The sequence below is a fragment of the Patella vulgata genome, chromosome 7, assembly GCF_932274485.2.
Source record: "Patella vulgata chromosome 7, xgPatVulg1.2, whole genome shotgun sequence".
NCBI classification, from domain to species: Eukaryota; Metazoa; Mollusca; class Gastropoda; family Patellidae; genus Patella; species Patella vulgata.
In genome coordinates, this window is record NC_065885.2 from 23554877 (window position 1) to 23581661 (window position 26785).

At 35.7% G+C, this 26785-nt stretch overlaps 1 protein-coding gene across 1 annotated transcript in view; it reads left to right on the plus strand.

Moving 5' to 3' along the window:
- Positions 1 to 6401: 6401 nt before the first annotated feature.
- Positions 6402 to 26785, plus strand: part of LOC126826689 (YY1-associated factor 2) — a 28590-nt gene continuing 8206 nt past the window's right edge. Inside the window, exons 1-3 of the mRNA XM_050555690.1 lie at positions 6402 to 6536; positions 6743 to 6865; positions 22816 to 22941. Of these exons, the coding sequence (XP_050411647.1) occupies positions 6511 to 6536; positions 6743 to 6865; positions 22816 to 22941 (275 nt within the window). The 5' untranslated portion in view covers positions 6402 to 6510. The remainder of the gene's footprint in view (positions 6537 to 6742; positions 6866 to 22815; positions 22942 to 26785) is intronic.

Consider the following 26785-nt stretch of genomic DNA (forward strand, 5'->3'; position numbering starts at 1 on the left):
GCAAACATAAACCTCGGGCCTATTCTTTTACAAAAAAAATAAAATGTTAATGACAAATATTTCTACTATACTACTTGGGATTTTCGTCCACTTCCACCTGGGAAGTCTACGCATCAGTCTGATTATGAACCTATTCATGGATTCAATTGACTGGCTCTCGATTGATGCAGAGTTTCGCATTATAAACGGCAGGTGCCACGCATGCTTACTCTTTCCGTGAAAATTTGGGAGAGATTCGAACCGGGGACATTCTGATCGAGAGACCAGTGTCGTTAACCAAGGCCTAATGGTTCACAATTGGATACTAATTTTTTTTTTTATTGTTTCCTATTCTACTTATTATTTGTTCGACTTTTTTCTTTCTTTTTAATGGAAACGGTGTCTTTCAAGAAAATGATTATTTATAAAATGTTTCCTCTTCAATGTGTCGATATGGAGATTTCTTGTAGCACATAGTCGATCATGACTGGAAAGTATGATACAACGTTTAGGTCAATAAATTCCCCCTTCTTCTTGGATTGCCCCCATTATTGTTAGTCTCTTTTCGTTTTGAGTAATGCCTGTATCCCCACAGGACCGGGATTGTACAGCGCAGTGAACGTTTACGGCTAGCCCCCGGAAAATTCTCTTGATCTGATATGTACGTTTGTTGATTCAGTTGTCTGTGTATATTTTGCCAGGTCTGTGGGTTAGACTTGTGTAATTGCTTATGTTTTCTGCGGTCTCCCTGCGCTTTACTACAAATTTGCAGGGTCGGATTACCCCTTGTGTGAGGCCGGGACAAGTCAATGGGGGTGGGGGCTGAATTAAGAAAAACAAACATATGTGTGTTTGTGCGGGGGGGGGGGGGGGGGTGACATTTGTCCCATTTTGCGCACCCCCAACCCGCCAGATCCGGTACTGTTTATTTCTTTATTGTTTAGGGTTTATTACGTACGGTATTTACATGACGAGTCGTTGACTTCTGCTTGCGGGTATCTGTGTGATTCATTTGACAATCATGTCATATTATTTTTGTACTTTCGAAATGTTCAGATTTATTTTAAGTGCATAAAAGCCCCACATTTTGTGTACACGAGATATAAAGCTTTGAATCGATGGCTTGCAATTTTTATTGAAGTTTAGACGTATGTGTTAATCTGTAAACAGTGTTGTGTACAAATTTGTGCTTTACATGCTACATGTCAAGCCTTCGTTGAATTTACAGTGTAGACCCGGCTCACTGGCTCTAGGTGTATCAAACAATTCGATTATAAAAGTGCAATACAACATATTTTAAGAAAAGGGGTGGAATGAGACACAAAACATGTTCTTACATGAATTAAATTGTGGTGGCGACTGGTGGGTGGCTCGGGGATCAGCAGTTGTGTATATAAAACTGAAATAACATTCAACACATACAAGGATCGCCTCTCCCCCCCCCAAAAAAAAAAATAAAAGAAGAAAGGGGCTAGGTTCAGCATTATGTAAGCACCTCTCTTCCTCGGTGCTTCTTTGGTTAGCCGGGGCTCAACAGCAGTGGCGGATCATGGGGTCCTCTGACCCCAGTGACAAGATGACACCCTGGGGGTCCTCCCCCGAGAAATATTTTGAAATTTCGACCTGAAATTTTTATCTTTGGAGTATATGCCGGGCGGGAAGTCATATACTTAGTTCTAAGCAGTTGGTGTCGATCTGGATTAGTAATCTGAATGAAGTTATTGCAGATCATATATCCGAATACTGTAGAATTTGTTTCTTCAGGAATATACTCGGGTCCGATGATACCGGTTCGCGATTCTTGTTGTCAAGCGAGCTGGTTGAGTGAGAAACGGATCCCGACGGAAATATTGGACAAAGAAACAATATTTCGGGTTATGGAAATATTTCTGATATCAACTTCCCGCTGCCAACCCACCCAACGTGGAATCGTTGATATCATTTTATTTTGACCAATGCTCCTTGGGGTCCCCCTACCTAATAACTTCAAAACTCACCGAAAAAAGGCCACTTTGTTCCACGATTCTTTGGGAAATGGATCTTCATTATTATTTTCTACAATATATATAAAAAAATATTCTTTTTTCACCAAATCGCTGGGCCCAAGGTATTTGCTTCGGCTGCCGTCATTGCTCAATAGTGGTGCTAACTGGATGAAATCGACAACTTAATTTCTACCAGATACTTGTATTTCTAGTTGAATCAGTATCGATCTACAAAGATCCTCGGGATTATGGTTAACGTACACGTAAAAGAACCCTTGGCATTTGGAATTCGAGGAAGAGTAGATGGAAATAATGACGTCCGTACACAATCGCCACAGCACACTGTCCAGCTGGTGTAAGAACTTGGAATGCTTAGCCCAATTTCATTTCATTAATCAGTATATCTGATTATCTTTAATCTGTAACACATACGATGTACATGAATGTACATTTATTCCTGAAATTGAGTAATTTAGATTGATTCCTATTTCTGTATACGATTTCTTGCAGAAAGTCTGAGGTCTGTAAATTAGTCCATAAATAGCTCCCCTGGATTCTACCTCAGCTTAACATATCCAAAACTGATTTCTTATAAACCTTCGGCGTTTTTAATCTGAGATTTGAAATCCACTGGTTTTTATGCAAGATTTCACAGAAATATAACACTGCTATTGCGTGTATGTAAATAAGAAGAGGAATCGCTGTTCTCGAAAGAATAAATACACCCTAGTGCACGACATCCGTCACTTGGTAGCCTACTGCCAACCGTGGAAGCTCTAGTAACATATTTTAGCCCAGTTAGGACCTATTTCCATAGATCTTCACACAAACTGTCATGTTTTCTTATCCTCATTGCCAATCACTTAGTTCACAAAGTTAACAAATGTTTAAACTACAGAAATTAAATGGGATTTATCGTCCTACTGCTCTGCTCCAACTGGGCTAATGAAGACGGGCATACGCTATACAGTGTGCTATGAGGGAAGTTCAGCCCGGACAGAGGTCCTAAGGCCTATTTTTATATCGAATTCCAACTGCCAGGGGATATTTTACATGCATGACAATGTGGACACGGGACCTCCGTTTTTAGTCCCATCCGAATGATTACCCAACCTCGTGGGTTTCTCCGGTTCTCTCCTATCTGCTAAAGACCACTACGCGCAAGAGAATTATTGAAATAAAATTGAACCATGTTTTAGTCCCGAAATGATCTAGTTTGTGTCGAAGTCGAGTGGACGTTAAACCCCATTTAACTGAAAACAGATTAATGTGAAAGCATATAGCATTCGTTGAATGGATGTGCAGGAAATAATGAAATCGCTAATAAAAAATAATAAAACCACCGGGATGCAATGCGCCACTTCTAAGCATTCAAAGATCCGCGTTTGGCGCATGTGCCAGCGGCTGGCCATCCCTGTCCCATATTGTGCTATGAGGGAAAATTTGCGCGGAGAGTAGCGCTAAGGTCTACTCTTATTTCAAATTCCAGCTGTCATGTGTTCTTTTACGAGCACGTCAATGTGTGCACGGAGGCTCGGTTTTTTCGTTCCATCGGAACGACTATACACTGTCCTTGTCAGGCATTCCTTCCTGCACCACTGAAAAGGGGGAACCGCGCAGAGGATAATCCCGAGAAACGTTCGTTATGCTTACTCTTTCTGGAAAATGAAATGAAATGGGGTTTAACGTCCTACTGTTCTGCTCCTAAACTAGGCTAATGAAGACGGGCATACGCCATACAGTGTGCTATGAAGGAAATTTTGCCCGGGCAGCGGCGCTACGGCCTACTCTTAAATCGAATTCCATCTGCCAAGGGATCTTTCACGTGCACGCCAATATGTACACGGGACCTCGGTTTTTCGTCCCATCCGAACGACTAGACAGCAGAGCTGTCCTTGTCAGGCCCTCCGTCCTGCATCACTGACAAGGGGAAACCACGCCGGAAAATCTGGATGAACTTTCTCGGCCAATGCAGGGATCGAATACCCGACCTCCAGGCTAGCGAGCCAGCGTCTTACCCACTTAGCCACGTGACCCCCCTTTCTTGAAAACATAGTACATTGTACTTTCTTTTGTTGCACTTTCGTGTTTATGTCTTATCTACTGAGTTTTTATACACCCCGATTAAATGTGGTGTTTTTTTATCGTCACATATTATGTTTGTCTGTCCGACCAGTTTCCGGTGACAGTAATAAAGTCAACATTTTTCATTCGATTTTTAAACTTGATTAAACTTTCCTTGTGTCCCTTACTCATAAAAAAATGTCAATGCTATCAGTTGAAACAAGCGGTTGCCATGCAAGATACACCCACATTTTGCAAGAAATGTATGGGGAAGAGGTAAAATAATAGGGCTCATCCTCTCATTCAAGATCTTTGGATCCTTAACATATTTAAGTTTCCTCAGAATGGGACAACAATTGTAGCCCCTCTGGAGGGATTACAAAATGCATACATATTTCACATTTTGCGTAAAAAGCAGGGGCTATAGCTCTAGAATGTAAGGTCTGATGCGTACCAAAGTCGAACTCATCCAAGAACTTTTGATCCTTAACACATAGTTTAAGTTTCATCTCATGAATCGAACAAGAATTTTCACCTCTGGAAGGTCCACAAACTTCATTCATATTTCACATTTTGCGTAAGAGGCAAGGGGCCAACGCGCACCAAAATTGAACTCATCCAAGAACTAGGGCTATTCGTATTAAGTTTCATCTAATTCGCATAAAAATTGTGACATCCAGATGGTCCACAACCGGAAATTCGGAATGATCCATTTGTGACTGTAATAGGCCGATGTTTGAACGGTTTTGAAAATAAGATAAAAAATAGTGGCCTCTAGAGGGTTCACAGTCTAAAAACCTGATATGTCGTACAGTCAGGTGTCCTAGTTCAAAAGGTTACAGTCCAATGCGCGCCAATATCGACAGGAACCCAGACCTTTGGAATTATTATTATTAGTATGATTATGCATATTTGTCAAGTTCAGTATCGCCGGAAACCACCATCGACTGTGTTTGCATGATAAAGTACTTAGAAAAAAAAATCACTTCATTGCTGGGTATTTTTATTAGCCGGAAATCGCTTATATAGAAAGCGTCTCTGACGATCTAGACCCCCAATGAGCTTCTGGGCCCATCGCCTGAAGTCCTTGGATAGTACCCCCCCCCCCTCCACCTCCCCCACCCAATCAAGAATTGCTTCTACCAACCCTGATACGTAAAGTTTTTAGAAAATTTCACTAAAAACCTGGTATTTGTGAGAAATGAGCACACAAAAAAAATATCTGAAAATTCACTAAAAGAATAATCTGAACTTTCAGTTATGTATTCTAAAGTTCTGTATAAAGTACAACAGAAATTATTAGCTATAGCAACACCTCAACAGGGAAGGGAGCCACGGTGGCTGGGTGGTTAAGACGCTGGCTCGTTAGCCTGGAGGTCGGGTGTTCGATCCCTGCATTGGCCGAGAAAGTTCATCTGGATTTTCCGACGTGGTTTCCCCTTGTCAGTGGTGCAGAACGAAGGGCCTGACAAGGAGAGCTGTCTGGTCCTTCGGATGAGACGAAAAACCGAGGTCCCGTGTATACATTGGAATGCACGTAAAAGATCCCTTGGCAGTTGGAATTCGATATAAGAGTAGGCGATAGTGCCGCTGCCCGAGCAAAATTTCCCTCATAGCACACTGTATGGCGTATGCCCGTCTTCATTAGCCCATTATAGGAGCAGAACAGTAGGACGTTAAACCCCATTTCATTTCATTTCATTTCTCAACAGAGAAGTGATATCAGGTGTTCCAGAAAGATTTGGCTAATCGCATCCTGCCCTGGAGATTCCAGTTGTGTATTCTAAACTTCAATATAAAGTACAAGAAAAAAATTGTTAGCTATTGGAACACCTCAATGGGAAGTGGCATCGGGTGTTCTAGAAAGAGCAATGTCCTGTCCTGGAAAGATGGGTCGCACCTAGATTTCAGGGGTAGGGGGCTATACTGAGTGGAAATTAACTTTGGGGCCAAAATCACCAATAGGGCCACCATCTCAGCGGTTAACATTGTTAACAAACGTACAGTAAAAAGTGATCACTACACTCCAAATGAAATAGGGTTTAACGTCTTAATTTTCTGCACCAACCGGGAAAAACGGTATATCTCTATACAAATTCCAAAGTGTTGTTCTATTCTATAGCTATATAGATTTTAGCTATTTATCATGGAAACATCTTCTGAATGATAATACAACGGCAAAAATCTGCATAAAACAATAACATTTTCATTCATCAAAGAAAAACAGTTTCTTGAAGTAAAATCCTATTTATTAAATTTATTAATTGGGTTTTTATAACAGGCGGCTTTCACATTTTCGTCAATTTATCGATACATTTCGATTACCCGCGTCGTGACGTTGGGGAACCTGTCTGGAAATATGTCCATTTATTGGCTTAGTTATGTCACGTGATCAAACAGGCCGCCATATTGGACTTAGCTGTATTATTCTAAGTAGAAATTCGGGTGGAATTTCGCCGCTACTCGGCTGAAATATCCTTCTATGGAGGAAAAAAGGTCTTCTGGCAGGTACGTACCAAGGCTTTGATTATTTCAGCTGATGGGTGAATTATACAGTCTCGAAAACTCTGGGAAAATAACCCGTAAACACACCAAATTATTGAGTTGTGAACGGAAGCATCTATTTGTAAACAAGATATTTTATCAACTCTAGTACGTTTATTTTTCAATAAATACACCTTGAATTTGTTATTTATTTGCCATTATATTTACAGGTCTAAAAGACAGCTCAAATCTATCGATGATGGGCATTGGGATTGCAGTGTCTGTACATACAGCAATTCACCAGAAGCTTACAAATGTGAAATGTGCGACGTAAGGAAAGGGACTTCAACCAGGTTAGTTTGACCTGCTCTTGACCCAGTTTACCTACTCTTGGCTGTGTAGTGTAAAAAATACACATTATATCTCTACACACAACCCCAAACTATTCTCCTATTAAATTAATTCCATATTTATATTGATCTTTAAATGAATTGACATTTACACTTTCATACAAAAAATAAGTTATTGTGCCTCTACCTCTAATTTATAAAATCTATAACAAATACTTGTGGAAAACAGAGCTACTAATTTATTTGGGCGAGATTTCGAAGAGTGTTCTCTATGTTATCAAGCTAATGCAGTAATACAAATTGTGAGGTGAATATATACATAAGAATTATAATGACAAATCATGAAACCATACATGACAACAAGAAGATCAAAGGACGAGAACTGAGGACTCTAGTCTAATTAGTTTTCCACCATCATATATGAAGTATATGAACATGCTGATGCCCCATTTCACAAAGCAATTGTCAAGTTACGCAAACGTAGCTTCAAAAAAGTTGTACAGTAAGCATGTAATATCATGTGTGAAGTGTGAAGCCTTACCATTGCTTTGTGCAAAGGGATCCACATAGTTAAGACTAGAGTTGGATGTACATGTAGGTGGGGTATCAATCAAAAATTGACTGCTCTTCAGGAATGACATAGAGTATAACGTCCTAATTTTCTGCTCAGTCAAAGCTAATGAAGACGTTCATATATCAGGGGTCAAAGTGGCTAAGATGCTGGCTCGCTAGCCTGGAAGTCGGGTGTTCGATCCCTGCATTGGCTGAAAAAGTCCATCCAGATTTTCTGGTGTGTTTCCCCCTTGTCAGTGATGCAGGGCTGAGGTCCTGACAAGGACAGCTGCCTAGTCATTCGGATGAGAAGGAAAAACCAAGGGCCTGTGTACACATTGGCATGCATATAAAAGATCCCTCGACAGTTGGAATTCAATATAAGAGTGGGCGGTAGTGCCACTGTCCAGACAAAATTTCCCTCATAGCACACTGTATGGTATGCCCGTCTTCATTAGCCCAGTTTGGAGCAGAACAGTAGGACGTTGAACCCCATTTCATTTGTTTTGTCATACATGTATATCAGTGTGTGTGTCCATCCGTCTGTTTGTATGTCTGTCACACTTATTGGGACATAATAAGTCTGCTTCTAATTAAGCTTGAATTTTCAAACTTGGTGAATGCCTTTACTGAGTTCGATGATGAACATTTTCGGCTTAGGCTAAGAAGAGATACGCAATTTGATTGGTCGATGCTTTGGGACACGATAACTTTGCTTCTAATTAAGTCAGAGTGATAACACTTGGTGTATAGTTTCTGTAATTAACACCTTGACTATGTTTGATAATGAGCTTTTTCGGCTCCGGTTAAGCAGAGTGATAAGCAATTTGATTTGTCGAGACCTTGGAGCTTGACAACTTTGATTCTAATTGAGTGAGAATGGTGACACTTAGCTTTATGTCATTACATCGATACCTTGGCTAAGTTGGATATTGCACATTTCCTATAGTTTCATTACATCAGTATCTTGAGTAACTTCATTAATGAACATTTTCTGCATTGATGTTTTGGGACACAGTAGCTTTGATTCCAATTGAGTAAAAGTTGGTGCACATGTATAGAGTTTCATTGCATCAAACTCTTAGTATAGTTTCAGTACCCGGTACATCAATACCTTGACCACGTGTAAGTTTGATGATGAGCAATTTGATTGTTGGAGCTCGACAACTTTAATTCTAAATGAGCGAGAATGGTGAAACTTGGGGATATCATTACATCAATACCTTGACTAAGTTTGAAATGCCCATTTCCTATAGTTTTGGGTCATGATAACTTTGATTCCAACTGAGTGGGAAAAATGATAGATGCTTTATAAAAACATAAATATGCAATTAAAAAATGTGTGTCATTTAATTACTTTTTATTCGCCCACATGGAAATGTGGTCGTATATTGCCGTCGCCCCATCCGTTGGTTTGTCTGTCGTCCACACTTACTTGTGAACACTCTACAGACTACATAGAAGCCTATTTAATTTCAATAATTTCTGTTAATTTCTTCTGGATTTATGGTCCTTGTTTCACTTTATTGCACCTTGTAAATGCTACAAAGACAACAATTAGCTTCCGATCTGTATGAAATTTAAATGCATCCTTTAAATTAGTGAAACGAAGAAACCTATTGAATTTCAGCAATTTCCCTTTCTAGAGAGTAATGCCCCTTGTTTCACTTTGTTGAACCCTGTGAATGCCCCAACGACAAAAGTTATCGTCCAATCTGTATGAAATTGATATGCATTATTTAAATTAGTGAAACAAAGAAGCCTGTTGAATTTCAGCAATTTCTGTTAATTACATCTAGAGTCATGGCCCTTGTTTCACTTTGTCGAACGCTGACTGTGAACACTCTTTCAACAAAAGTTATCATCTGATCTGTATGAAATTTATGTGCATCCTTTAAATTAGTAAAACAAAGAATCCTATTGAATTTCAGCAATTTCCGGTTATTACGTCTAGGGTTATGGCCCTTGTTTCACTTTGTTGAACCTTGTGAACGTTCGTACGACAAAACTTATCATCTGATCTGTATGAAATTTATATGCATCATTTAAATTGGGGAAACGAAGAAGCATTTTGAATTTCAGAAATTTCTGTTAATTAGATCTAAGAGTTACAAATGTACAGTATGTATGAACCATGTGAACGCTGTAACAAAAGTTACCATCCGATCTGTATGAAATTTATATGCATCATTTAAATTAGTAAAACGAAGAGGCCTATTGAATCTCCATTAATTATTTATAGCCTTTGTTGAACATTGTGAAAACTCTTTTAACAAAAATAGTTATTATCCGATCTGTATGAAGTTTATGTGCATTATTTAGTTTAGTAAGACGAAAGATCCTATCAGATTTTAACAATTTCTTTAAATTACTTCCAGAGTTGAGGCCCTTGTTTCAGTTAGTAGAACCTTTTGAACCCTCAAACAACCGAATTTATAATCTGATCTGTATGAAATGGTCTTGTAAATGCCCCCCATTACCTACAAAATGAATAAAAATGCTACAACCCTTATCGACAGCTCGGAAGATTTAGCGTCTGTGGGCATATGTTTTGTTGCCTGGCGGAGGACATGATCAGCCTCACTGTTGGCTTGTTATTTTATCTATTGGACTTTTTGTTAAAATTTATGTAAACTATGTCTAATGGCATACAAATGGTTGTGTTAGGCCCTCTAGGTCTCCATGGGCAAGATTCTTCACTTTATAAAACCAATATTTTGTTTTTATAGTAGATTTAAGTGAAAACAGACATTATGTTAAAGATATAAATGAACAATGTACAAAGACGAAAGCCATTATTTCTTATTTTAAATCTTTTATTTTAAAAGTCAGACTTGATGGAAAGTTTATTTCCATCTACAAATTCTGTATTGTCCATTAAAAATTTTGTTTTTGGGTGATCAATTTGGTTATTTACTGCAACACTGTAATGGCTTGATAAATGAAAACCATACGTCCGAAAGATTATCAAAGGGACAATACTAGAAGTGACTGATGTGGTTAGTGGAGTTAAATTGATTTAACTTTCATAAAGTTTTTTGTGATTTCCTTTGAGTTTGTTTAACAAATAGATTTATGTAGACTATTCAGTTTTCAAATCCACAACTTGGTCTAGAGTCGAAGTATATTCATAATATGGAAACAGCTATGTGGTTGATCTAGGAATAGCACTATATTAAATGCCCTGTGTACATGTACATTGTATAAACATTTTTGGTATCATGTCAGTGTCTAATCTGTTTGAATATTTCATAGATGATCAGTAAAAGATTAGATAGTAAAATTCATATCCAATCTTTTTTTTTACACCCAAATTGCCGTCACTTGGCCCTCCCTACCTGTCAGTGAGTTGTCCACAATTATGACTTGTGTACATCTCTAGAGGCCAAAGTTATCATCTTAATTGTTTGACATTTATACACAATTTATCTGTGATTTTCAACAATTTCCGATCATTACTGCTGCAGCTCTTGATCACTTAGAGAAATCTTTGAGTACATGTAGAATGTAGACCACCTTTAGGCTTGTAATTTATATACAGTGTTTATGGACATCCATGACAAATTTCCTTCAATGATTTATATCTTGATTTATATGATTTATATCATTGCTGGTACATGTTTTGTTTATGTAAGTGCTAAGAAAAACTACACATAGAAGTCAATAGATCAAAGTTTAACTGTTTCTGATAATTGCTTCATGGATTATTGCCCTTGTCCAGTTTGTAAATGCTTCCATTACTTACATACATGTATACAAAAAACAATAAACAATAAAACAGTCTTTAGAGGCTACTCTCACAACTTTGTTCTTGTGGGCGAATATTCTACTACCTGGCAACCTACCTTTCAAAGGTTGAAAAGATTTGTCAATACGCTTCTTTTGTTGTCGTTTTTAAAATTGCTTTTAACGACAAGCGTAAGATTTAAGAAATGTCAATTGTTCTGAGCGTGGTGAAAATGTCTTTGATATCATTTTCTGGCCAGGAGTAAGTAACCGAAGCCTATGTTATAAAAAATACTGACATTTTCTGTCAAACGCTGAAAATCTTGGAGATGAGTTTTTTACTGTAACAAATTACTTGAATTCTATATCAGCAATTACTGTAAAAACATGGCCTTAATATTAATTCATTTAAAATCATAACTTGAGTATCGTTCTTGATTCTTTTGCACTACATGTAGTATTTTTAAAAAGATGTTTTGACCTTTGAAGGATTACTTGGAACTTCGAAGGTACATGTATCTTGAAGGACATCTTTGATAATGGTCATAAACAAGGGCCAAGGGCCTCAACAATAAATACAAGTTTTATTAGATATACAATGTATGTTTAGTTTTATATTTGAGACCCTATAATCAATGTGATACTGATACCAGTATAACAGTTTTCTTGAGCTGGGAGATGTGCCTTTAAATTGGGTGTTCATTTAAATCTGGATATAGGCTACTTTAGGGAATAAAACTGGTTCAAGTTGTATTCTCTTTCTTTTTTTCTATTTATTTCCGGCATGGTTCCCCCTTGTCAGTGATGCAGGACGGAGGGCCTGACAAGGACAGCTGTCTAGTCCTTCGGATGAGACGAAAAACCGAGGTCCCGTGTATACATGTACACTGGAATGCACGTAAAAGATCCCTTGGCAGTTGGAATTCGATATAAGAGTAGGCGATAGTGCCGCTGCCCAGGCAAAATTTCCCTCATAGCACACTGTATGGCGTATGCCCCTCTTCATTAGCCCAGCATTCATGTAGGAGCAGAACAGTAGGACGTTAAACCCCATTTTATTTCATTTCATTTTGTTCTATTTAACTATCTGACGCTCTCTGATAATTTTTCGAAGAAATACAAATTCTTATAGTCTGTCAAATCTGGGACCTTTTAGAGTATGTGTAATTAGTATATGGGAGTAATGGCAAATATACATTTCTTCAGAAAAGATGGCCATTAAATCTCATTCTACATTGTGCATGTGTATGTGTGTATTGCATACATGTACATGTATGACTAACATGCCGAAATGATATCAGTTTGTGTAAATGACCAAAGTATACAACTGGATGCCAATTCCATACATATAGTATTGGATGCCAAGTCTTAACATGTGCTAATATTGTGAATAGAATGGTTGCCAATGCATGTACAAGAAGGTCACCATTATTTTACAAAGATAGATAATCCTGCTAGAGGTTAAAATTACTTGTCATATCATCACTTTGTAATTCATGATGATTCAGTTTCAAAAAGGTTATCAATAACTAAAAATGATACATGGACGTCATTTTTTGATACATTAGATTTGAGATACTGTGAGAACAAAGTTGGACTGTAGACCACAGGTGTCCATTTCCAAGTTGACAGTTACTATATTACAAAACAGTTTGATCACAACTGTCATTGCCGTCATACACTTGTCCATCTATCGGACTATTTTTAGTTGTCTGTAGCTCTGTCATTGTATAAAATTAATTGAAACAACTACTTTATTGTAGAACATGCTTCCAGACAATATTTTTGATCTTTCAAGTTTTGAATTGTTTATTTGTGTTTATTTATCTTTGTTGTCACTCACCTGTCAGTAAGCTGTCATTCCACATTGTTAAATACAGTTTTACAACATACATTGACATGAGATCTTATTATACATGTATATAATGATGTCACCCATGTCTGTAAGTCTGTCCTTTGGTTTTGTAGCATTCACACATATATGTACTATTAGTGAGATTAGCTTTAGGTTAAACTAATATACAGTCCATGGCCAAACGAACTATGTCAGGAGGATAATATTTCCCGGCCGGTTTTTAATGCTGGTATTAAAACGATTTAGTCTTATTTTCTGTCAATGGGTAATACAGAATGTGCTTCATAAATCCCTATAGACAGGCATTGATACGATCTGTATAATGCAAACTGTCTCTTGTAATCACCTTACATACCCCTCATGCTTTCACAACAAATTTGAACAATGGCTAAGAGTGTCAGTTGAATAGAATCGGACGATATTAATGTCATGATAAATAAAAGAAGAATATTGTGGAAATATATTTATTCAAATAAATCGACATTTCTATAATAATGATAATGTTAGGGAAATTTATATTACTATCAGAAATACTAATGTTATTTTTCAATAACAAAATGGTGGCAAAAAATTCCTGATGCATCGATGCAAGTATCGATGTATGCCTCTGATGCATTGATGCATAAAAATTTACTTGATATCAGCACTAGTCAGCAGCCTGTGTGCCTTGACAAGGGATAGTATTGTAGGTGATAATGCCAACCATTAGGCCCTACCTGCAAAAGAATAAATATGTGACAGCCTTTGTGGACTGCTTGGACAATCTAGCTATTTCGTTGGCTGGCAACCTGTCTAAAATTTCATTATTATTAATTAAAATTTTGAGAGGTTCCAATCCCAAATTATTAAGTCCTAGCTGCTTGAGTGGGGGTTCTATACATGTATGGTTTGGGCCTATATATACATGTACATGTAGAATCACAATGCAACCACCTTTATGCTGTTGGTGTATATTTCGTTGCCAGTCAACCTATTTTATGTCAATGTACTGGTAGATTTCTCTCTAATTAAAAAGTCTAGCAATAATGTACATATTTTACAAATACTTATTGCTAACTGTAGATCTATTATAATAATAAATCATTGTCAAACAGCTACATGTATATATAGGTATAATATAGTTGAAAGGACTGGACGTGTTTCTATTACAGTAGACGTATATTGTCGTCTCCCCTGTCCGTCCATGTATCCATTCACATTTTATTTGTGGACACTCTTCGGGTCACAGTTTTTATCCAAATTTGACGAAACCTGTATCTTCCAAAGATCTCTGATTCTTTCGATATTGGCATGTATTTGACCATAACATCATGGATTATTGCTGATGATTGTACAAAATTTCAGGTTTTTAGCTTGTGTACCCTCTAGATTTCACAGTTTTTATCTAATTTAAAAAAAAAACGTTTATATATATCACTGTTACACCGCGGTTGAGTTTGAATTTCGTGAAATTGGGATGTCACAAAATGGCTACTCACTGTACGCAAATAGTGTAAAAGTATTTAATACCAGGGTTGTGGACCCTCTAGGGGTCACAATTTTTATCAGATTTTGTTGAAACTTAAAAGATATGTTTATATCCCAAAGATCTTTGTTCCTTTCGCAGTCATTTTTATCCGATTTTGATGAAACTTAAAATATATGTTTATATCCCAAATATCTCGGTTCTTTTTGATATTGACACAATGTCGGACTGTTACATCCTGGATTATAGCGCCTTATTGTACGAAAATAGCATTATTAGCTTGTTCTCTGTCCATCTGTTGCAAAATATGGATTTATCTTGCCTGGCAACCGCTTTTTCCTCAATACAATTGGTGTCATAATACAAGTATAGCTGTATATTTTTGTCATCCAATGACCATTCGTTATCCAGAATCTCTTGTGAATATTCCACCAACTACATTTATCATCCTACAAAAGTTATCCTGCGTGAACTACTTGAAATTTAAATACATTGTTCAAATTAGTAAAGCAGAGATTTCTGTTCAGTTACTTCTTTAGTTATGGCCCTGTAGAACGCTGTGAACACTTTAACAGCGAAAGTATTCATATGTTCTACTTTGATATTTATTAAGATTTCATATTTTATATGAAAGCTTATTGTTTCGGTTAAGATTATAATTATTTTTTTTTTTTTGTGTATCTTCTGCAAATCGTATTTCTCTGAATCTAGCCATAGGATGTTTCTGAAACTTTGACTGACCCCCCCAAAATAAAGAAAAAAGGGGTGATGAGTTTTGATTAAATATATTTTCAAAACTTTTTACGAATCTTAAATCACCGTATTTAGCAAACAAAAAAATTTGACCTACATTTCTGTAATTTGGTGACTATTTGACCTATTTTATTTATTCTTTTTTCTTTCAGTACCTTGAAAAAATTCATTTTCGCCTAAAATTCCCAATTTTCAAAAATATGTTGCACTATGATTTTGACCCGGAAGTTAAGACCAACTTGACAACTTCTTTAATATTTGCATGATTTGTATGAAGTTTGGAATGTCAGTAGATGTTACTGATGCGACTTGAATGGTGTCATTAGAAATTTTCTAACTTATCTCCACGTGGAGAAATTAAGGACAAGATTTTTTAAAGAAATCGGCAAAAAAGTAGGTCAGATTGCCTTGAAATGTGTGCGTAATACCCCACGAACGAAAAACGAAAAAAGTTACGGAACTTTTCTACAAACAGTTCTCAACACCACAACTAATCGTTGAATAGTATAACACGGACATGATGATTGTTTAGAAAATCTCTTTTCAACCTGTCAGTGTGTGGTCGAGCGTTGTCATGCTGGAAAACCATCTGTCGAGAGACCCCATGTTGAGCTAGCAATGGAAGCAACACCGGACGAAGGATGGCGTCAACATAATGTTGAGGGTTGAGATTGCCTTGGACCACCACCAACTGGGACCGGAAGTTGGCGTTGATAGCGGTCCAAACCATGACACCACCTCCCCCAAAACGATCCCTTTCCAGCACGCAGTTACGAGCAAAGCGTTCATGTCGACGTTGGTAGATACGGTGACGTCCATCAGGAAAACTGAGGTTGAATTGGGATTCATCCGAGAAGATGATGTGACGTTGCCGTGTTCCAACAGTTCCCCTGGCAGTAGCAGTAGCTGACTGTAGACGGGGGTCGATCGACAACTCTTCCAGTGGAGTGGAAGCGTTGTCTGAGGTGGAAAATGGTCAATAGGTGGACATTAAAGTGTCCGGCGACGGCTACCTGTGAAGCCCCCTGATACAGCATGCCAATAGCTCTGTTCCTGTTTTCTTGTGTAAGGCATGGCATTTTTCCGAAGTGATGAATGTTGAAATTTTGATCTGTATTTAAAGGGCCAGAGTGCAGGGAATGCACATGCAAAATGTGTGACATGGGACTGCTTAAAATCGTGAAAAAAGAGAAGTGTTGCGTTTGCAATAACAAAGTTTATTACCAAGAACTGATATTGGGTTCAAACCCAGAACTCAACAAAAATAGACTCATCACAAGTTTCACCTAAGTGCCATAAGATAGGAAAGCCCAAGAAAACGTTTAACAGAAATATGTCACAAATTAGGCATTGTGTTTTTAATGGCTTTGAGTGTAGTAACCATTGGCTATACGTTTTTGGATGTCGGATGCTAAAACTTTAATAACAGAATTAATTTTAATCAGATTGGTGTAATTTGCCGTAAAGTCAGTAAAGTAACCATTGGCTATAGGTACAGAAAAGTTTTTTCGCCTATCTTACCTGGTGACACAAAAAAAGCATTCATCACCTAAACTTGAATAACGAAGAGGGGTCGTCAGGGACCTCCAGTGGTTCCAGCAGGATGGTGCCACCCCCCACACCTCAAACGAATCATTGGCATGGCTACAGCAGTCAGCAGCGTTTCCCTGACCGACTGATCAGCCGCAGGTGTGACCCGGAGTGGTCGCCACATTCACCGGACTTGAACGCCCCAGATTTTTATCTGTGGGGATACCTTAAGGACAGGGTGTATGGCAACAACCCCCAGACTATCTCTGATATGAAGGCAGCAATTATTATTATTATTATTCGATTTATATAGCGCTTCATTACACATGAGTGTTTCTAAGCGCATATCACAAACCTATACTTCAAACACACAAAAAAGATCAGAATCAGGAGAGCATAATTACACACAGCTGCCTGTTAGGCACTATTATTGAAAGGTTAATAAACAATGAAGGACAACTGCACAACAAAACACAGACAGTACAGAAAATACAGTGCATGCAACAAAACACAGATGAAACTTAGAAGTTATCCTGAAAAGCTTTAAAAGCTTAATAATTGTACATCAAAAAAATAAAACGCTGTTAGATCATGGTCTACTTGAAAACTCCATTCTCTTCCTCGGTATTATCACAGCAGCAATAAAAGCGATCCCAAGGGAAGAATGTGGGAGGGTCATCGAGAACTTTGCCCGCCGGATCCAAATGTGCTTGCAGCACCGGGGAGCTCATTTACAGCACATTTATTGAGCGCCAGTTAAACAAAGAGTTTTTGTGGTACAGACTTGAAACTTTGGAGATTTCTGCTACATCGATTTAACCTAATGTAGCTGAGTTTTTGTGTTAATCTAAATAAAATTGTGGGAGTTATTCGATTTTTATTGATGAATGTTTTTTTTGTGTCACCCTGTATATCAAATTTAAGATTATTTTTCTTCTTATTGTTATTATTAATTGTTTTCTTTCCACTTAAGCATCTCAGAAACTATTTGTCGAATCGATTTGATGTCTTCCGTTTTACTATTAAAGTGGGTGTGACCTGAGAATAAATCTATTTCGAATGTTCTTCGACAATGCGAAATATCCGAAACGCCAAAGTTGTCGTTTTTTTAAATAATGCTGTAGTATTAATATAAATTATTATTTGATTTTCATAAAATTTTCATAAATTTTTCACCATGTGATGCCTTATGCCATTTACCATTTCATAGAACTAATTTAACATTTTCATTATCACCGGAAGTAGGCCTTATGTCATTTTATCATAAAACTGTATTTTTAGCCTTCAAAACAAATATTTTTTAGAAGCGAGTTATATTTATTATTCATTTAACATTATGATATTTGATCTCAGTGGACATATCGATTGGATCAATACAATCATGTAGATGTCAAAAATTTGCTTCTAGCATCTTCCCTTGTCGAGAAATAACTAATTTTGTCAGGATCACTTTTTAAGATTTTTTGCCTTTTAATTTTAGTTTATGGGTACTAGGTTAATTATTTAAAACTAAGTTCATATGTTTCATGGTGGAAATTCTTAATTTTTTTGTTACCGGAAGTGAAATAATTTTGCCAGAATTTACACTTTTGACCAGTTTTTTCGCAAGCAAATATTAATTTTAACAAATCTGATAGATCAAGAAGAATGCCTCTATGACAGGTGCAAAAAATGTCAAACTCAAGCGAATTATTGAAATAAAATTGAACCATATGTTAGTCCCGAAATGACCTAGTTTGTGTAGAGTGGACGTTAAACCCCCATCTCTCTCTCTCTCTCTCTTCCAGTCCGTCAAGTATCAATTTTAAAATACTGTCTTATTAAATATTCTGATATTCTGCTCTAAATGACGATTCTTCACCTCAATACCTTAGAGATCTTCTCAACACCAATAAACCTTGCAGAATCCTTCGATCACAATCAGACAACCTCTTACATGTAATTAAGCCTTTTTCAAAAACTAACTCCGGTGATAGATCTTTCAAAGTCAGTGCTCCGAATTTATGGAATTCAATGTCAAACAAAACCAAAAGCGCAAATTCTATTAAAGGTTTTAAAAAGTATCTCAAAACCGAACTTTTTAATCAAATACATGTATACAACTGATTGAATACGGTTCGAGCTGTGTTGTGTCAGACTTTTACCGTGTGTACTGAATAATGTTCTCAGTTTTTTGATTGTCTTTTTTTATGGATTAATGTGTTGTGAATGTTGTAATTTTATATTAGTTGTATGTAAAGCGCCCAAGAGCAGCTCACTGAGTTGAATTGTTGGTGCTATATAAATCAATTATTATTATTATTTTGACAAAAACTGTATTTTTATTATAGTCTTCAAAACAAATATCTTCTTCAAATGAGTGTTATTCAATATTCCTTTAAAATTATGATATTTAATTCCATCCAACATATAGAATGATACATGTATCAAAAGATTGCTTCTAACTTATTCCTTTACTGAGAAATGACCAATTTTGTCAGGGTCACTTTTTGAGATTTTTTTTCGCATTTTCCTTTAGAAAGTCTCATCAGCTAGCTTAGCAATAAGTTAGTAATAAATTTTGTCAGGATCACTTTTTTGACATATCTAACACGTAGTAACAAATGTATAAATGGAATTGATAGTGCTGGCTGGATATGGTTGATTCTGCGTCCATTTTATAACACATGTGCAATGCTTGTGTGGAAATCTGTTTTAATGGTTTCATTGGTACCGGAAGTGACATACATGTAAGTTCAAGGGTAACGTGACACCAGTGAAACTCGTCATTACTGTATCACAGTTCTAGTTATCTTTGTTTTGATTATTGCAATAAGTTACAACAATAATTTCTAATAATTAATTATGATGTTATTGCCCATGATTATTTATGGAATCTTATACATGTAAATGCTCTAATGATATTACACAGTACAATTTGATATTTGCCTTTTGCATTTATTTACCTAAAGATTCCCAATGCAACTGTTCAGATGACTTGGCTTGCCTTTAAGTTCAGATGACAGACTCATTAAAATTTCCTGGAAAGATAAATTACATATAATTGCATAATAAAGAGTTGGAACATTCTTTTATACTCTAGGCTTTGTAATTAGAGAGATCCTTTCTCTGTAGACACTAACACTCATTATAAACACATTAGACATCATAAATTATCTTAATAATACCACATATTATTTTTTGTCCCCCGCCTTTCGAAGAAAGCAGGGGACTATTAAAATGGGTTCGTCCGTCTGTCTGTCTGTCTGTCTGTCTGTCTGTCTGTCTGTCTGTCTGTCTGTCTGTCTGTCCGTCTGTCTGTCCGTCTGTCCGTCCGTCTGTCTGTCCGTCACACTTTTTGGGACACAATAACTCTCTTCCTAATTGAGCTAGAATGTTCAAACTTGGTGTATGTGTTTATTAGGTCAATGCCTTGATGGAGTTCGAAGATGAGCATTTTCCGCTTAGGGTAAGCAGAGATAAGCAATTTGATTGGTTGATGCTTTGGGACACGATAACTCTCTTCCTAATTGGGCTAGAATGTTCAAACTTGGTGTATGTGTTGATTAGGTCAATGCCTTGATGGAGTTCGAAGATGAGCATTTTCCGCTTAGGGTAAGCAGAGATAAGCAATTTGATTGGTTGATGCTTTGGGACACGATAACTTTTAATTGAGCTAGAATGTTCAAACTTGGTGTATGTGTTTATTAGGTCAATGCCTTGATGGAGTTCGAAGATGAGCATTTTCCGCTTAGGGTAAGCAGAGATAAGCAATTTGATTGGTTGATACTTTGGGGCACGATAACTCTCTTCCTAATTGAGCTAGAATGTTCAAACTTGGTGTATGTGTTGATTAGGTCAATGCCTTGATGGAGTTCGAAGATGAGCATTTTCCGCTTAGGGTAAGCAGAGATAAGCAATTTGATTGGTTGATGCTTTGGGACACGATAACTTTAGTTCTAATTAAGTGAGATTACTGAAACTTGGTGTATAGATTTATTATATGAATACCTTAACTAAGTTCGATAATGAACATTTTTTGCTGAGGGTAAGCAGAGTGATAAGCAATTTGATTGGTAGAAACTTTGGAACACAATAACTCTCCTTCTAATTGAGGTAGAATGTTCAAACTTGGCATAGGTGTCTATTAGGTGAATGTTTAAACTTGATGTATATGTAGATGTTCATTAGGTGAATGTCTTGACTGAGTTCAATAATTAACATTTCGAGCTGAAGCTAAGCAGAGCTAATCGATTTCATTTGTCGATGGTTTGGGACAAGATAATCTTGATTCTATCTGATAGAGAGTGATGAAACTTAGTGAAAAAAATAAATGTGCGATTAATTAATATGTGTCATCTATTTATTTTGCAATTTCGGCGGGGGACATCAGCCTCACTGTTGGCTTGTTTTCTTTGGTTGGCCTTTAGACAGATTGTAAAATGTTTGCCTACATTGTTATTCACCAGTACACAAGCTATTTAAGATATTTTAATAATCACTGACTCAGCATTAATCTAAATGCACATATTTTTATAAGCTTTCATTGTGGTTGAAGGGGGAAGGATTAAAGGATTATATATACTTTTTATGTTATTTAATATGTATTTGAAATTTCCACCCCCACTGCAGATTTTTATTTTCTAGTAAATCCAGAAAATACACTATTTGTCTGAACTAAAAGGAATAGGGAAAAAATTATGAGGTAACATGAATTTGTGAATGAAATTCTTTTATGAATGGATAACGAAAACGGATTGTCCTTGTCAATCATGGATTAGAATAAGACTCCTTCCAAATTTTTTTCAATTGTTCGATTGTAAACCAGTCTGTGTGGATATGCTTAAGGAGCACCATTAGTGAGGAACTCTATTGAAGGAGATAATTGAGGATGTGGGGGCGGGTTATTTGTCTAATTTAATGGAACGGAAGCTACAAATAAACGCTTGTTGAGTAATTTTTTAGATCATGTTCTTTTTTTCATTGGAGATTTTTTCTACTGGTGAATTGAAAAAATTATAAAATGAAGTAAAAGTACATACATGTACATGTAATACAATGTCCCTTGGTAATGAACGATCAATGCATATATATCTAGGTTGGGAATCGGTAGAGTCTTCAGAATCATCAAATGCATGTTACGAATAATGTCTGAAAATTGATTTTTCTAATACATGTATTGAATTGATGATATACCTATCCCTATTATTTCTCAAATATATATTACCGATTGTCAAATCACTTACAAATAATGGCCAAAGTTACTCATTAAATGTTGTTTATGCTTACATGTAAGCACATATATTTGAGTGCATCTTTAAAAGAAAAATCATAATCAAAATTACTTTCTTGAACAGTCAGATTTCGTTTTCTCTCAAATTTTCGAATCAATTTGATGAAATTGTAATTCCATGATGACTGATGATTTCATATTATGACCCTTAAGTGGGGCTAATGTCAACCTTACAACTGAGAGCAACTGGGAGCAACTGCATGTAGCTTCAACTGACTGAAACTGAGAAAGGTCGACCTGAGCGCCTCTTACATGTACAACTCAAAGCAACTTTCTGCAACTCGCTTTAGCTACATGTAGTAGCAACTAGTTGCCGTTACAACTGGGGTCAACTCATTTTCATGGAAATAACATCAGGCGATAAGAAACATGTGTCATGTGACTTGATAAATAGGCAACATGGAAGTGAATGAAGACATCCACCTTTCAAATGTCGACAGTGTTGTAGTAATAGAATTGTACCATGACTGACCATGCCTTTGTTGTACTTCTTCTGAGGTACATGTATTTGCCATTTTGTTGATCATGTGATGAATAAATTAACCGTCGCATGTTAAGTGTAATCGCTATCAGTTTCAAGTTGACATGAGCGCTCCGAATTCGGTTTTGCTCTCAGTTGCTGATTTGATCGACATAAGCACACTTGCAACTGGTTGAAAGCAGTTTCTCTTATGTTTCAAAGTATATACCATATCCATGTTAATTTATGAAAAAGGAATGCCACATTATGTTTTTAACATTTTCAGTATAGAATCTTTATGGTTTGTGATGGATATTATATATATATATATATATTTCAGAAAGCCTCGGTTAAATTCTCAACTTGTTGCCCAACAAGCCGCACAACAATTTGCTCCTCCAGCCACAAAACGAGAAAAAACACACACGTCAAGTCGAGATAAACACAAAACAGTCAATGGTAAAAGGTAGGTGGTTTGTTTATTATTTTGAAAGTACAATTTTGTAGGAATGTTACTGACATATATTTGAATACCGTACAGGAATTAAATATGAAAAATAGCGAGGTTCACCTTTTTATTACGTTCAGGATTTGAATATTTTGTTGACATGTAAAATGTCCGACAAGAAAAATTTTGAAATCCCATCACTGCTCTGCATATACACCTATCACTTTGTAAAGACAGAATTCGAAAAGCTTTCTTTAGTAAAGGCTGACACAGTTATGACGTCATAACTTTGTTCTGAGGATGAAATTTGGGAATATATAGTTTTAACATGCAGTTTTACAAATTTCCTTATTCATTCAAAGCAGCCGTTTTCAGTTATTGTTCTCAGCTTATACACCTATAGCTATCACTCTGTAAGAAAAGAATTCGAAAAGCTTTCTTTAATGAAAGCTGACACAGTTATGACGTCATAACTTTCTTCTGAGTATGACATTCAAAAATCAAGTTCACCAAATTGATGCAGAATTGAAAGAGCCTTAAACTTTTTTGAAGAGCATGCCTCCAAGAAAAACCAGAAGAAGAATAGAAAATGGGTAGCGGTTTTCACTGATGATTCAATGATGCGACTCATCAACGAAGCTCAATACTTTATCAATGTCTGACCATCTAAAAGGTTTAATATTTAAGGAAGTTCCTGTATATGTGTGTTTTCACTCCAGGAATTAAAATTTTGTCCTTTTTGTGTTTATTGGTATGGCTATTTAATGAGTTGGTCATTTTTTAAAAATGGTAACAGTCTCATTATTTCAAAACTGTAATTATATCAGTATCACAATGTCTAGATTAGTCAGACAAAAATCTGTTCTTCAAAATCCCCAAACTAGGTTACTTCATCAAATGTTTTAAGACAGCTGTTGTTTTTTTTTTACAAAAATAATGGACAATGATTGGATATTACAGTAAATAAACTACATGTACATGTACCTTAAGATTATGTTGTGTCATATGTTAGCTTATAAGTCTTCTTAAAATGGGCATGTTCTAGCCTGGTGATCAATTGAATATTGTAGACTAAAGGATAAAAATGGTCATGAATTAGATTGTAGATACATGTAACTTGTCACAGGTAACTGACCAATGGTCAAGACCATCCCAATTTCCATAGAACTCCTTGATCAGAAAAAAATGAGTAAAACTATTAACGTACATGTACATGGTAACGTTAGTATAAATTGTTCGATGGTGAAGAAAAAGTCAAACCGAAGACGTAGGTGAATGAAGAAGAATAAGGAAATATCATCTAGTTTATCATTTTAAAAAAAACACAAGATGGGACAAACTACTATTTATACATGTTACCAGATTCTTAGATATCGTCATGTAATAAATACACAAAAAGAAAAATACGTCAACACCATAAAAAACATTTTTCATTGTAAAAGTCCGAACAATAAGCAATGTATAACAAACAATCTTTTCTTTTAGTTTCTTCAAAAAAGACTATACTGTTTGGTTTACATAAAACTATTGAACTACCATACTTGTACAGGTATTAAAATTCTGACTTCCAGTTTGATGTTATTAGAAATGTCAGCAGTCTCAGATGTTCCATGTAGTTTGATATGTAATCTTGTCTACATGTAATATACATCAGCTGATGATTTATATTTTAAATATAGGTATATACCTGACATGTGTTGGTTTGATTTAAAAGGATCGCATAGTTTTTGGATTGGCCAATAAGTCTGTTGGTACAGTCTGTATTGATTACTGGAGGATTCACCAGATATTAAGGTCATTTGTGCAAACCAGGATTGGCTCCTTAGTGAGGCGATGATAAAATATATTTCCTTTTGTTAGTTTGATATTCAGAAAGCAGGACATCGAATGGTATCGGACATTCCTGGATGGGATAATGTATTTGTATTTTTTTGTTCAGACAGTGTCATTGGCCATAATGGATCTTAAATTAGCATGCATTTATAATATTAATAATTTCTATACAAATAAATAGGGATCGGCAAAACTTTGAGTAACAACTGGATCAAAATATGAGGAAAAAGAAAAAACATAAATATGATTATGAAGATAGTATACATGTACATTGTAGTCCCTGCTAACTAGAAGTACTCATTAATAGTTTATTATGACCTGTTATCAAATATTGGGGTGGAGGGGGGGATTACACTATCTTCAAATTTCTAAAATATAACCTAGATTTGATTTGACCCATGTTTAACAAGTGGAAAACCCGTCTGAGCTATAGCACAGAATTCAAATGATCATTTGTCAGATGTGATTCAATATTTCTCAATATACTTTTAGATCTTTATTTAAATTTACATGTAACATATAACCTTCAAGTTTCTGTTTTTATTTTGAAAAAATTGTCAAGTGATTGATATAAATAATTTCTAGTTCAGGGCTAAACTGTTTTATATTAGAACAATCATGTGACAGGACTTGAGGTCAACATTTCATTCAACAAATTTATAACTGAGGAATCTCGAAGATTGTAAGTACCAGTAATTATAATTAATCTGCAGTAGCTTTGATTATTTTAATGATGAATAATGGAAATGGATAATCATATGGATGGTACCATGACCAATCTAGGTTAATTTGAAGTAATGTGTCACTAGAAAAATTTATTGTGGTTATGAAATATGTCATTATTTCATTGGACTTAAGACAAATGAAATTGGTAAAATAAATCCTTGAAACGTGTGATACTTTGAAAAAAAATCAAGAAAAAAAAAATTGCATGTATTCAAATTAGATGTACATGTATACTGATTATAGACAAAAAAACAGTGACGAAAATTGTAACCTTCAGAGACTGATATGGTGGTATTTTAAGTATTAAGTAGAGCTATTTATCTTTTTAGTTTGGTTTCTCTGATGTAATAGATATATGGGCATCAGTAAAATGAGATGACAAGAATCATCATAAATAATAAAAAATGTGTTTATCTTTACCTGTTTTATTCAGAATTGAGACATAAATGTATCTAGTCTACATTGCTCACCTTTGTTAACAGTCATCAAAATGATTAAATATTTTAATACTATTTAAAGATGCTTTTTATCCTGACAAGAAAATTCTAAAAATGATATTCACTTATTCATTTTATTTTTCAATAAAATAGATAAATAACTACCTTTGATTTGATATCTTTATATCATTTAATATAACAGAAAAACGTCGCCTTATTTTGATGAAATGTATTGACTTCATAAAGTTATGAAGCGCATAGCCTGACTTCATGCTTCATAAAAAAACTACAAAGATCCAGACAAGTCTAAGTATTTAGAGTTATGGGCCTTTCCACTTCATTAAGCTCATGTTACGCTTGCTTGTTGGGTTTTGTGCTCATTGTATTCAGTGTCTTTATAATATATGGTATTCATGAATAGATATATTTTTTGATAATTCCTCTTTTCATTTTTATCTTGACTATTCCCTCTTTTACAACAAATTGAAAAACGGATGTCTTTAATACATTGATTTGCCGATTTAATTCAGTAATGATAAAAAAGATTTTTTAAGCTTATTAATTATTTTCAGACATCTGTAGCTCAATCGTCACTATTTTGGAATGCCTTTGACATGATTTTTTTTTTAATGATTTTTTATGAATTTTTTCCGATGTTGTGTTTTTGTTAAAATATCTATTAAGATAATTGGGTATTTCTATCAGATGTATTAAAATTATAACTCCCAATATTACTGATAGACAGGATTTTGTTTCTGGTGTTTTTTGTGAAAGGGATTTTTTTTGCTGATTTGAAGAAACCTGTCTGCAATATTCAGGCTAATCCATGGATTACCTAGACAGCTTTTATTGATGTCATTATGTTC